This window comes from Myxine glutinosa, chromosome 7 (assembly GCF_964187855.1).
Source record: "Myxine glutinosa chromosome 7, kmMyxGlut1.1, whole genome shotgun sequence".
In the NCBI taxonomy this organism is placed as follows: Eukaryota; Metazoa; Chordata; class Myxini; order Myxiniformes; family Myxinidae; genus Myxine; species Myxine glutinosa.
Window position 1 is genome coordinate 61,608,089 of NC_136267.1, and position 13,774 is coordinate 61,621,862.

Below are 13,774 nucleotides of genomic sequence, written 5' to 3' on the forward strand. Positions count from 1 at the left end.
CTTGCCTGATGTGGTGTACTCGATTCGTTCTCTCCTGTCAACAACAATTCTCTATTTCTCTCTTTGTCATCACGTGAACCTTGAGGTAATGAGAATGGATAGGAATGGCAAGCTCTTCCCAAGGATTGCTGATTGTGAGATCAATCAGATCGTAACTTTTTAAATTGGAGAGCAAGAGGTTTTATTTTCGTTAAAGTAAGAGCAGAAGCCTTGTGGGTATATAAGAAGTTGCAAGGGATTGGCAATTTGATCAAAAGTTACAGACAGCAAGATACTTTGCTGTGAAACTACATGTGGAATGTAGAACTACATCTATCTATAATTCCAGTAATCTCTGTGTGTATGTTTGTATGTTTGTATGTTTGTATGTATGTATGTATGTATGTTTGTCTGTGACCGCTGTTTCTCGACAACTACCGGTCCGATATACTTTAAACTTGCCAGGTATATTGCTGGGGACCCGAGGATGTGCCTTTTCAAGGTTTCATATTAATCGGAGAAGTAGTTACCGAGCTATGGCGATTTCTTTACCAAACACCGCAAGCCGTTCGCTTTGGACCAAACCATTGCATGTAAATAGAGGGGGGGGGGGGGTTCTGTGGTCGTTGCGAATGGACCAAACCATTCATGTAAATAGAGGGGGGGGGGGGGGTTCTGTGGTCGTTACTGCCACGTGGTTTCAAAGTTTTTTTTTGTTGTTGTTGTTTGCACGCATGTTTTTTTGCACCCACGTACGGGCACGCCCTAGGATGTTTACACACACACACCCCTACACAAATTTTTTTTTTTTTTTTTTTTTGGCAAGGAACGGGCACCCACGTACGGGCACGTCCTAGCTTATATATAGTACGGGCATGCCCTAGTATATATAATCGGGAGATTAAATCAGATGCGGACGTAGCTTCAGGACGGTCGATCTTTAATTCTCGACAAGCTTTCGACCAACAAAGGTCTTCTTCCTAGTTTAAACAAATGTGACGTTAAACTTTGCAAAGAAATTATTAATTTACTAATTCTGTACATTTTTACCTTCTTCCTAGACTCCTGAACAACTGTTGTTTTTCACTTGGCATCTCATCCACATTTTTGTGCCCTGACAGTCACATCACTCCATTATTTCGGATATATGTATTTACACACTGTCAGATTTTGTACACCATCCCTTCCTTCCTATTCCATCGCCAGGTGCTGCACGACGTCATTGCTGGGAGCTGAAGGCCTTCAGGGCCTAGCGATGACGTGCCCAAAGGGCGTACTCTGTTTTCACTCTGTTTTCACTCTGTTTGTTACTTGCGAAAATCGAAGATTTTTCAAGTGTATTGGTTGGTTGTGTGCGTTATTTTGTCTGTATATTTGTTACATGCAAAATCGAAGATTATATTCAAGCATTGGTGGGACAACCGTGTCCCATGGACCCCATGGACATAGACGTGTTGATATTTGGACATCTTGAGTTACATGCTGCACATTCAGTTTTACAAAATGGGTACTGCCAATTCATAAGATCCAGAAATGATGTAATCCACACTACTTATTTACTTCTGATAACATGTGGCCCCTCACTCCTCTCCACGCCTCACTCATCTCTGTCGTCATTCTTCCCTCCTTTTACCCCTCTTCCCCTCCTCTCCCCCCGAGTCACTCCACCCCTCTCTCCCCCTCACGCCTCCCTCCTCTCACTCCTCACTCCTCTCTTAACCCTCCTCACTCCTCTCTACTCCTCACCTTCCTCTCTCTAAGTTTTCTTTACCCCTCAAATTTTCATCCGATTGACTTGAAATTTGAATAGGATTTGCATATTTGGTCATTTAATTCAACCACTAATTAATTTTAAGATCAAATTGGTTTTATGGGTTTCACAAGTATCGTGCTGTGCACGACATATTTCCTGTTAATTTTTTTATTAATCAATTAATTGATTAATTACTTAATTATTATCGATTTATTAAGTCCTTATTTATATTCTTTCTCATCTGGGCGATATCTCAGGCACCTTTTGAGCTAGGAAGCTGATATTTGGATATGACAGTGACCAAATGATATGGCTATAAAGGGTATTTTTGATTTATTGATTAATCAATTGTATTAAATTTTTTGAATAATTACTTAATTAACTAATTTACAAAAAGTTACAGATTCAGATGAAACACTGGTGGTTTAGTTATGCTATTAGCCAATTGATTAAGAAATTAATTATTTTATGATTATTATTTATTTATTATTATGTTTTCGGGTTGTACGTCCATCCGTCCGTCCGTACGGGCTAAACCTCGTTTTTCTCAGCAACCATATGTCCGATTGAGACGAAACTTTCAGGGTAGGAATGACACCCAAGCAGAATGTTTTTATGATAATTGTGACGCCATAGGTCACATGGTATGGCAGCCATCTTTGATTAAAAGTAAATAATTAAAAAATTATTTTTCGGAAACCGCTGAATGGAAAAGTTTGAAACTTTGCACATTATCAAGTACTCTCAATGGGGAACAAAAGCATGATAATGATGACATCATAGGTGAAGTGGTATACCAGCCCAAATGTTTTAATCTAATTCCTTATCCTAAAAATCTGAAATTGCATGCATATGATCTATGGCCCATTTGTATTGAAATATTAAATTTATGACATCATAGGTCACATGGTTTGGCAGCCATTTTGGATTGAAGGAAAATATTAAATAATTATATCTGACATTCTACCTTTTTGAGTGGTTCCTTCCTTTGCTATGTGTTTGTTTGTTTTTATAGATGGTCGAGAGCCGTGAGCCATAGTTCATGATACTTTGGATTAAGGCCTTATGCACGGTGATGACGTCTGAACAACTCTCAATGGATATTCTCTGCAGAGAATGCCGAGGCTTTGTCCAGCTTTGGAGACTAGTGTATATATGTTGGTCGTCAAGAACTACAGAGAATGTTCTCTTGCTGAGCTTGGTCAGAGACGTTAATTGGGTGAGGGAAGGGGAAGGGGACTGGTGATTCAAAAGCCGATGCATGCGGAGGGACTGAGCAAGAGCAAGGGATTTTCCTGTTTTGAAAGACGAGTTCCACCAACGACTTACTTTATTACGTAATCTGCAGATATGAAAGTTTGTTGAATTGTTGTTATACCCTCGCCAGAGGAGAGGGTGTTGTATTTGGGTCCGTTTGCCTGCCTGTTTGCCTGTCTGTTTGTCTGTCTGTTTGTCCGCACAGAACAAGCATGCTTTTCTCTGCAACCGTTGGTTCGATTGACAGGAAAGTTTCACCATAGGTGCATCTCCTTCTGTAGATTTTTTTAAAATGATAATTATGACGTTTTCGGTCACGTGGTATGGACGCCATGTTGAAAAAACTGCACCACTATATCTCCGAAAGCGCTGCAGAGAAAAAATTGAGACATGGCTCATTGTAAAGAACTCTCCATGGGGAATAACATATGTTGGTGATGATGTCATCAGTGCCTCCATTATGACGTCATATTTCAACAAATACAAAACTTCATCTGATCAAGATGACATTTATTGAGCGTCATCTCGGGCTAAATTGGTGGAGAAAAAAGAAAACATAATTACGTCATCAGTCACGTGGTTCGGCCGCCATATTTTTTTTTAACAAAAAAAAGTTAACAATTTTTTTTTAACAGTTTCAACAAAAAATACACCCCACAAAATAACCCTCACAAACACGTCTTGGTGAGGGTCTGCAATCTGATTGCTCTTTCTTGTTTATCTTTGCTAGTCTTTTGAAGATTTCTTGAATTTGAACCACATTTCTCTTTTTTTCATTTTTCAAGCTTATTCTCCCCTTTCTAGGCTATTTGCAGATCAGCTCAGAGGGGTAAGTAAAAGGAGCAGCTGCATCTCAGTTATTGTTAAAAACTATAAGGAGGAACTGATTACATTATTGGGTGGAAAATATCAAAGGTCAAAGGGCCTGTGCCGAGTTTAATTGAAAAAAATTCTTACCGTGATAACTTGTGAACCACTGAACGGATTTCAACCAAACTTGGCATGAGTATGGACTGTTATCTATCTATAATTCCAGTAATCTCTGTGTGTATGTTTGTATGTTTGTATGTTTGTATGTTTGTATGTATGTATGTATGTATGTTTGTCTGTGACCGCTGTTTCTCGACAACTACCGGTCCGATATACTTTAAACTTGCCAGGTATATTGCTGGGGACCCGAGGATGTGCCTTTTCAAGGTTTCATATTAATCGGAGAAGTAGTTACCGAGCTATGGCGATTTCTTTACCAAACACCGCAAGCCGTTCGCTTTGGACCAAACCATTGCATGTAAATAGAGGGGGGGGGGTTCTGTGGTCGTTGCGAATGGACCAAACCATTCATGTAAATAGAGGGGGGGGGGGGTTCTGTGGTCGTTACTGCCACGTGGTTTCAAAGTTTTTTTTTGTTGTTGTTGTTTGCACGCATGTTTTTTTGCACCCACGTACGGGCACGCCCTAGGATGTTTACACACACACACCCCTACACAAATTTTTTTTTTTTTTTTTTTTTGGCAAGGAACGGGCACCCACGTAAGGGCACGTCCTAGCTTATATATAGTACGGGCATGCCCTAGTAGATTAAATGTGAGGTTCAACAGGTCAAAGATCAAAGGTCACATGCCCTTTGAAAACCCATTTGCAGACCATAACTCGAGTTGGAAGCAACTGATGTTTTCTCTCTTTTAATTATCTCTTTTCTCTCTCCCACTCTCTCTCATTAATTGATATCGAAATTAACAGTGGGTTGATATCTAACTTGAGCAGAGACGTATCCTTCAACACATTTCTGTCGAATTCTATTTTTAGTTTCATATATCTTTCATATATCTTGATTGCCTTAATTCTTTACTATTCTCATCTTCCACCTTAAAGTTTTAATTATCGTCTCTATTGAAGTGTATATGTGACAGACGGTCTGGTTTGATAGCGCCACCATGTCTGGGCTCAATCCCCAACCGCCTCTTACTTCACGAAACAACAGGATCTGAGACTTAACATTCTGATGCAAGGCTGCTTCACATTTCTCCCTTCTGAATGTTGTAGATTTCAAATCTTCAAATAATATTGTCACTTCCCCAAAATAAACAAAGGACCATGCCATTTCTTCTCTCATCGCATACAAATTAAGGGATTATCTGTAGTCTACCACCTCTCCGCTCGTCTTGCTTCCCCTGCTCCATCAGCACTTCCAAGGACACACATCACCAGCCACCTAATATCAAGTGCTTTGAGATTTTGATTGAAAGTTAAAGTGTTATATATATATATATGTATATATATGTATACACAAAGAATTAAGTTAAGCACCCCCCCGTTTTTTTACAACCTCGCACATTACAAGTTTGTTGTCGTCAAAACAGTGTAATATACCCATGATATTGCTATATTTTCTGGAGAAGTGATATTATGGTCACATAAAAACATAACAATCATGCCGTTTTCAATATTTTATTCTGAATAATTTAAGGTGAATTTTTTTGGGAATTTTAGGCATATTTTCACCTCAATTTAAGTATGGAGCTATAGGTCCATCACGGACAGTGTGGATGACGTTTATGTTTTCTAACGTACAGTCATTGTTCTGAGAAGACCTCTAGCGATCTTTGCGTCAATAACGTGTGTAGGACCCACGTGATCGGATGGAGCAAGGTGCTGTGACAACCATCCCCTGGCTGCGTACAGTCCTGACCTGAACCCCCTCGAGCACGTTTGGGACATGTTGGGACGACAAATTGCGAAGATGGTCCCTCCAATAGCCAATCTGGATGAATTGGAACGTGCATTACATCGGGAATGGAACAACCTGCCACAGCAACGCATACGACGGCTTACAGGGTCTATGAGACGTAGGGTTGAGTCAGTGATCCGATCACGTGGGTCCTACACACGTTATTGACGCAAAGATCGCTAGAGGTCTTCTCAGAACAATGACTGTACGTTAGAAAACATAAACGTCATCCACACTGTCCGTGATGGACCTATAGCTCCATACTTAAATTGAGGTGAAAATATGCTAAAATTCCCAAAAAATTTCACCTTAAATTATTCAGAATAAAATATTGAAAACGGCATGATTGTTATGTTTTTATGTGACCATAATATCACTTCTCCAGAAAAATATAGCAATATCATGGGTATATTACACTGTTTATGACGACAACAAACTTGTAATGTGCGAGGTTGTAAAAAAACGGGGGGGTGCTTAACTTAATTCTTTGTGTATATGTATGTATATATATATATATATATATATATATATATATATATATATATATGTATATATATATGTATATATATGTATATATATATGTATATATACTGTATGTATATATATATATATATATATGTATATATATATATATATATATATATCTATATATATATATATATATATATATATATTATATATATATATATATATATATATATATATATATATATATGTATATACAGACTTGGCATTTAATATGGAATATATTTTTTTTTCTTGACTTGGGTTTACTTTCTGAACTCAGTATATCAATCTGGTGAGTTTCTTTTACCCTTCGGTGATGTCTTTGTTGAAAGAACCATGTCACTGATTGTCTTTCGCAGCAAAAAGTCAATAACAGGATTATATCACAGGTGGCATGACAAAATGTAAGGACAGGTACATTTGACGATTGGCTTCACAATCGGGTATATAAGGATTGTTGCATTCTGTATTAGTGGAAAACAACTGCTACACATCTACAAAAGTTATTGCCACTTCCTCTGGAGATGGTCCGTCAACTTGACAATGCTGTTTGTCATGGAGTGGTGGCTTTACGAATTCTGGCATAAAACAGCGTGCTATTGCTCGCAGTATGGCATCACTCAAGGTCAGGTGTCAAAGATCCTGAAACGAAATGCTCAGAAGGGTGTCCCTACTCCAACACCGAGGCCAGGACATCCACGCAGAACCACAAGGAGAGATGATCGTCAGCTGCACCGTTAGTCTGCAATGGCCGTACCAAGTCAGCTAATCGGCTTAGGGCTGAGTGGCAGCAACTGACAAATGTGCCTGTATCCAGAAGGCGAGTCAACCAACGACTGGTTCAAGCAGGCTATCATGCCAGGCGTCCCCTGAGAAAGCCACACCTGACCAGACAACACAGCCAGCGCCGATTGCAGTGGGCCAGAGAGCACCGTCAATGGCAGCCAGGAGACTGGAATCACGTGACCTTCAGTGACGAGTCTATATTTCTGGTCTATCGTCAAGATGGCCGCGTCCGAGTGCACAGACAAGTGCATGAAGCCCACAACGAAGATTGTATAGTGCCAAGAGTCCAAGCTGGAGGTGGTGGGGTGACCGTTTGGGCTGCTTTTCATGCAGGGGGCAAAACTGACCTGGTTGTTCTGAATGGAAACCTGAACCAGTTCAAGTACAGGGTCATTCTGGAAGAACATTGCTTCCATTTGCTCGTGCAGCCTTTCGAGGAAACTTTGTCTTCCAAGATGACAATGCACGGCCTCATCGTGCTCGCATGATCCAACACTTGCTGACCGTGGTGTTAGAGCATATGGAGTGGCCTGCCATGTCCCCGGATATGAATCCGATAGAGAACTTGTGGGCAGAATTAACGCGTCAAATCGACAACTTGGACCAGCAGCCCACCTCTGTGCGTGAATTGCACAAGACTATTGTCACTGCATGGCACGCGATTCCTGTCCAAACCTTGGCAAATCTCGTGAACAGCATACCCCGACGTGTACGTGCTCTCCTGAATGCTCGTGGGGGTTTACACGAAGAACTGAACTGTAATTTTACTGTCCGTAATCCCAGTCATAATTTAGCTTTTGTTTTTGTTGAATTTTTTTTGCCGAATGTGCAACATAAAGAGATACTTCTGGAAAACGTACAGAAGTTTAACACAGTACTGTCCGTGAATTGAGTTCGATACCAGTTCACATCACTTTCAAGGAGCAATTTATTTGCTTCGAAATGTCAAATGTGGTTTTTGTTTCTTTTAAAGTTCACATTAACAAAATCTAGAATAATTTCAACATAATTCCAATGAACTCTTGGGTCTAAGTCATCTTGAAAAGTAAGTTCACCCCCACAAAAAAAAAATTCCATATTAAATGCCAAGTCTGTATATATATATGCATATATATATATATATATATATAATATATATATATATATATATATTGTGTATATATATATATATATATATATATATATAATATATAATATATTATATATATATATATATATATATATATAATATATATATATATATATATATATATACGTAGTGTGTTCAAAAAGTATCCGACCTTTATTTTTCGTGCGTAAAAAAAAAGAAGCTAGGGAGGCGTTGATTGGTGCACGTATGTAGGCGATCCTAGTGCGCACGCGTGAATTTTCTCCCACCTGCAGAAGCTGTCATTCGACGGCAGACCGCCGATGAGTGAGGACATGTAAGTGAGCGCCGTCGGATTTTCGTTTTGACAAAATGACGGAAAAACTTGAACAACGCTACTGCATCAAATTTTGTGTTTCATCAAACTTGCATCAAAACTGCAAATTGGTTTCTGGGTCGTACCCATAAACCCAGGACTCATCGCCAGTGATCACTGTGTTGAGGAAGCTGGGATCGCTGTTCACAGTCTCCAGCATGTCCTGTGCGATCTCCAAACGGAGTTGCTTCTGCTCAATCTTTAGCAGCTTTGGTACGAACTTCGCTGAGATTCTCCTGAAGCCCAAATCCTCCTTCATAATGGAATGAACGGTGTTGACTCTTGCGGATCGTTTCCACTTGGGAATCGCCAAGCTTTACACAAAATTTGATGCAGTAGCGTTGTTCAAGTTTTTCCGTCATTTTGTCAAAAACGAAAATCTGACGGCGCTCACTTACATGTCCTCACTCATCGGCGGTCTGCCGTCGAATGACAGCTTCTGCAGGTGGGAAAAAATTCACACGTGCGCATTAGGATCGCCTACATACGTGCACCAATCAACGCCTCCCTAGCTTCTTTTTTTTTACGCACGAAAAATAAAGGTCGGATACTTTTTGAACACAGTAGTATATATATTGTTGCGGATCTCGAGCCCTTCGACGTACAGAGGGGGGTTAAACCCTTTTCCCCCTTGGGCCTTCGTGTCCACGAGGCCGTGACCCACTTTACACTTGTGGGGTGGATTGCGGAGCAATTCCAGCCGCCACCCCCGTGGCGAGCGTGCGGAAGTGTAACGCGTCGAATCCCCACGTACATTCGGTGCACACGCTGCCACAAAGACGGGTGCTGGACCTCACACGGGTCACGCTAGTCGGATACGCCCGAGCGGTTTGCGTAACACGTGACTCGTGCCGTTAATTCTTATTGAACCCGATTGAGCGGTTTTATTCGTGCAATGCGAAGCCAATGGTACGACATGACGTGGATGGCCAAATGGAAGGAAGAACACAGGTTTATTATACAATTTACAATGATCAGGGTAAAGAGACACAGAGCAGATACTTAATCAGTCTTATCTTAATCCCCGGACAAGGGCCTACTCACGTGGGGAAAAGGAGGAAGGAAAAGTACGCACTCCAAGCACGGTCGTTGGCGCCGTTCGCCCCGGTCAGCTCACTGGGCGTGTCAATTGGGATGTTCGCAGCACGTGCAGGGAGCCCAGGTAGGAAGGTCATTGGCGTAGGTGGCCCCAGGAGAGACCGTCCTCGCAAGCTCGATTAACCGACAGCAGAGCGCAGGGCAGGGAGAGTTCGTGCACACAGAGCCTCGATCACAGAGAGCTGGTTTGGGGGCAGTCTCGGGCAGTCTCTCACCTCGCACTTCCTCTTCCTCTCTCTCTTCCTCTTCCTCTTCCTCTCTCTCTTCCTCTCTCTCTCTGGGGGCCCAGGGCCGGTTTTTATATAGCCCCTCCCCAGAGTCTTACCCGAATGTTCCAAGCCCCTCCCCTGACGGTCGTTGTTAGCCAATCCCCTTGAGCTTCCATTGGCTGCCTGCCGCTTACTGGCCACTCCCCTGCAGCTCCTCCCTCGGGCCTCCCAGACTAGTACCAGGCCCTAGCACATGGTATTCCAGCCCAAGGAGCACATGGTATTCCAGCCCAAGGAGCACCGAAGCCTACACTTACTCGCCTGCTCCAACGCATACTAACACAGGAAAGGACTATGCTTACATTTAATAGGAAATAACTAAACTAAAGGTGGGTTTTCACGGGACACGCGAACGGTTCGCGAAGGATGCGAATGTCGAAAAAATGGCAAAGTCCAACATTCGTATTTTAGGCTCCAAAAGTTCGCCAAACATGCGCGGGGGTTCGGAAGCGTCGTCAATTGTTCGCAGGAGTCGTTTTTTGTTCGGCGGGTATTTCAAAAATGTTTGAAACAGGATGCGAACAATTGACGACGCTTCCGAACCCCCGCGCATGTTTGGCGAACTTTTGGAGCCTAAAATACGAATGTTGGACTTTGCCATTTTTTCGACATTCGCATCCTTCGCGAACCGTTCGCGTGTCCCGTGAAAACCCACCTTAAGCGAGGCTACATGTGGTGCAACTAACTAAAAAGGGGGGGGGGGGGGTTACCTTTATTCCCAAAACTACAACAATATATCTATCTATAATTCCACTAATCTCTGTGTGTATGTTTGTATGTTTGTATGTTTGTATGTTTGTCTGTGACCGCTGTTTCTCGACAACCACGGGTCCGATATACTTGAAACTTGCCAGGTATATTGCTGGGGACCTGAGGATGTGCCTTTTCAAGGTTTCATATTAATCGGACAAGTAGTTACCGAGCTATGGCGATTTCTTTACCAAACTCCGCAAGCCGTTCGCTTTGGACCAAACCATTTCATGTAAATAGAGGGGGGGGATTGTCACCGTACTCGCAAGCCGTTCGCTTTGGACCAAACCATTTCATGTAAATAGAGGGGGGGGATTGTCACCGTACTCGCAAGCCGTTCGCTTTGGACCAAACCATTTCATGTAAATAGAGGGGGGGGGGATTGTCACCGTACTCGCAAGCCGTTCGCTTTGGACCAAACCATTTCATGTAAATAGAGGGGGGGGGGGATATAATTTTAGATATATATATAGTACGGGCATGCCCTAGTATATGAAATACAGATTGATTGTTGATTCTCTGTCGGTTGTTTTTTCTACCATCATGAACTCTCTCCGTACCCACTGCCTTTGCCTGCAGATTTCCACCTCCCTTGTTTGCCTTTAGTTCATCCAACTGCTTGTTTTATGTCTACCCCCCCCCCCTCACCCCCCCCCCCCCCCCGCCAACCTGCTGTCAGCATGATAACCTTCTATCCCCTTTTGTCTTCCTTTTGCACAAGCCTCCGCCTTGCATACAAAAAGCCAGCAGGAGCGTTGCATTTCTGACCACACCATTTTTTCGATGGGGACATAAAACTGGCAGTCCCGTCTGAATTTAGGTCATCAATGATGATATCCTTTCGAAGAATATCTTTTCTAAAACAAATAATAATAATAAATAAATATATTAAAAGAGCGCTCCATTGTGTGCCAGCAATTCAGCCAAACTTGCTGTTTGAGGTTATGAGTGAAGGTTGGTTGGTTGGTTGGTTGCCTCCTGTGGCTCGGCTTCCTGTCTAGTTCATATTCTCCTCATCGTAATTACAATGAGGAATTTGTCACTTTATTTGTGATCTTAACCATTCTGTTCGGATGAATTTGTGCATTTTCATCCTGATGTTTTATTGCATCTGAAGGACAACTTCAGGATTTTATACCAATGCTCAACACATCCTGAACAGACGCATACGTTAACACAGGTAGATCATGAAAACAGGTGCAAGAGACTGATTGGATATTCGTTTAAAAAAGGGTGCAAAGTTTACAATCTGGGATGTGAAAGTAACATATGTGACTGGCTCTGGCGAAAGCAGACACTTGGGGCAAAAAACAAATTGAGATTTTGATATCACCTGATTCCCCGTGCTTTTCTCAACACGTCCTGAATTTGATATCATCTGATTCTTTCTCAACACATTTTTATATGGATAGAAAGAGTTTTTATATGAATGCTCCCAAGTGTCTGCTTTTGCCAGAGCCAGTCACATATGGTGAAAAAGGCCAATTGTAGTGACAGTGCATGATCTTTCGAAGAGTTGATTAATTTAACTAGCGTGACTCGGCGCGCTGCGCGCGCCTCACCACACGTCGTTTGAGAGGGGTAGGTATATCTTTGACCATTTCGGTGTCTTTTGGGTCTTCATGGTGTTTTTGGTCTTCAGGGCCATTTGGGTCTTCAGGGTCTTTTGGATCCTCTGGGCCTTTAAGGGTATTTTGGGTCTTTGTGGTGTTTTGGGTCTTCAGGGTCTTTTGGGTCTTTGGTGTCTTAAGAGGCTTTTGGGTCTTAAGGGTCTTCGGGGTCTTCAGGGGCTTTTGGCTCTTAAGGGTCTTTTGGGTCTTCTTGGTCTTTAAGGGTCTTTGGGTATTTTTGGGTCTTCGGGGTGTTTTGGGTCTTTGGGGTGTTTTGGGTCTTCGGGGTGTTTTAGGTCTTCTGGGTGTTTTGGGTCTTCAGGGTGTTTTGGGTCTTCAGGGTGTTTTGGGTCTTCGGGGTGTTTTGGGTCTTTGGGGTGTTTTGGGTCTTCGGGGTGTTTTGGGTCTTCGGGGTGTTTTGGGTCTTTGGGGTGTTTTGGGTCTTCGGGGTGTTTTAGGTCTTCTGGGTGTTTTGGGTCTTCGGGCGGGGTGTTTTGGGTGTTCGGGGTGTTTGTTTTGTTTTGTTTGTTTTGTTTTGTTTTGTTTTCATGTTTTGGGGAATAACATGAAAAATAACATTTTGGGGAAAAACAAAATCATGTTTTGTTTTGCACTAAAGAACAATAATAATCTTAGTCGTTTGTTGCAGGTATCATTCTTCAAAATGTGCCCAGGGTTCCTGGGTCACCATATATATAATGTAGTTGATTCGTTGATTTTTTATCACCGCCAATTGCAACACACACCCTTGTTTTGGTTTGCATTGGCGGGAATGATGGTCTGGGTGGCAGACAAGCTGTTCGTTCTTTACGGATCATGTGGTTTTGACAAGACTGACAAGTGTTGCATTCCATGTTTGTTGTGCTTTGCTCTAAAAAGGCTCATTGTGATGTAAATACGTTTTCCTTTATTGTTTCAGGGATATCTGGACAACATGGGAAACAATAAGTGAGTAGAACCTTTATACAATCTGTTTATAATATATATATATACATGCATGCATACCTGCATATTTGAAGTTTGACGTTATTTTGTTTCAAGGATTTTTAGCTTTTAGTCTTGAAAAGTACTGTACATGTAGTACTGGTGTCTTTTTCATGGTACTTTTTATAGGTACCGAAGGTGGGCGAAGGTTATGTTTTCACCCCTGTCTGTTTGTCTGTCTGTTTGTCTTTCAGCAGGATATCTCAAGAAGTTGTAGACGGATTCAACCGAAATTTGGTGTACAGGTTCTGTGTGATAAGGCCGAATTGATTAAATCTTGGTGAAGATCCGGATCTGGCGACGAGAATTTTTAAATGACTCTTCACCATTGAGAGATGTAGCCAAAATCTATTTAAAGAATTATATCTCAAAAACTTATCAACGGATTCGGATGAAACCTGATGGAGAGGTTGGGGGTGTGACAAGGAAGAATTGCTTTGATTTTGTTGAAGATCCGGATCCGGATAGAAGATTTGTTTTTTCAAGTGATTCTTCACCGTTAAGAGATGGGACCAAAAACAACATATAGCATGATATTTCAAAAAGTTGTGGATGAGTAATGACAAAACTTGGTGGACGAGTTGGCTAGG

At 41.8% G+C, this 13,774-nt stretch overlaps 1 protein-coding gene across 2 annotated transcripts in view; it reads left to right on the plus strand.

Annotated features, from left to right (window-relative positions):
• The window catches only part of ADCY5 (adenylate cyclase 5), a 417,663-nt gene that overhangs the window by 329,645 nt on the left and 74,244 nt on the right, over positions 1 to 13,774 (plus strand). For both annotated transcript variants that reach the window (XM_068122451.2, XM_068122452.2), the window contains exon 9: positions 13,120 to 13,148. In XM_068122451.2, the coding sequence (XP_067978552.1) occupies positions 13,120 to 13,148 (29 nt within the window). The remainder of the gene's footprint in view (positions 1 to 13,119; positions 13,149 to 13,774) is intronic.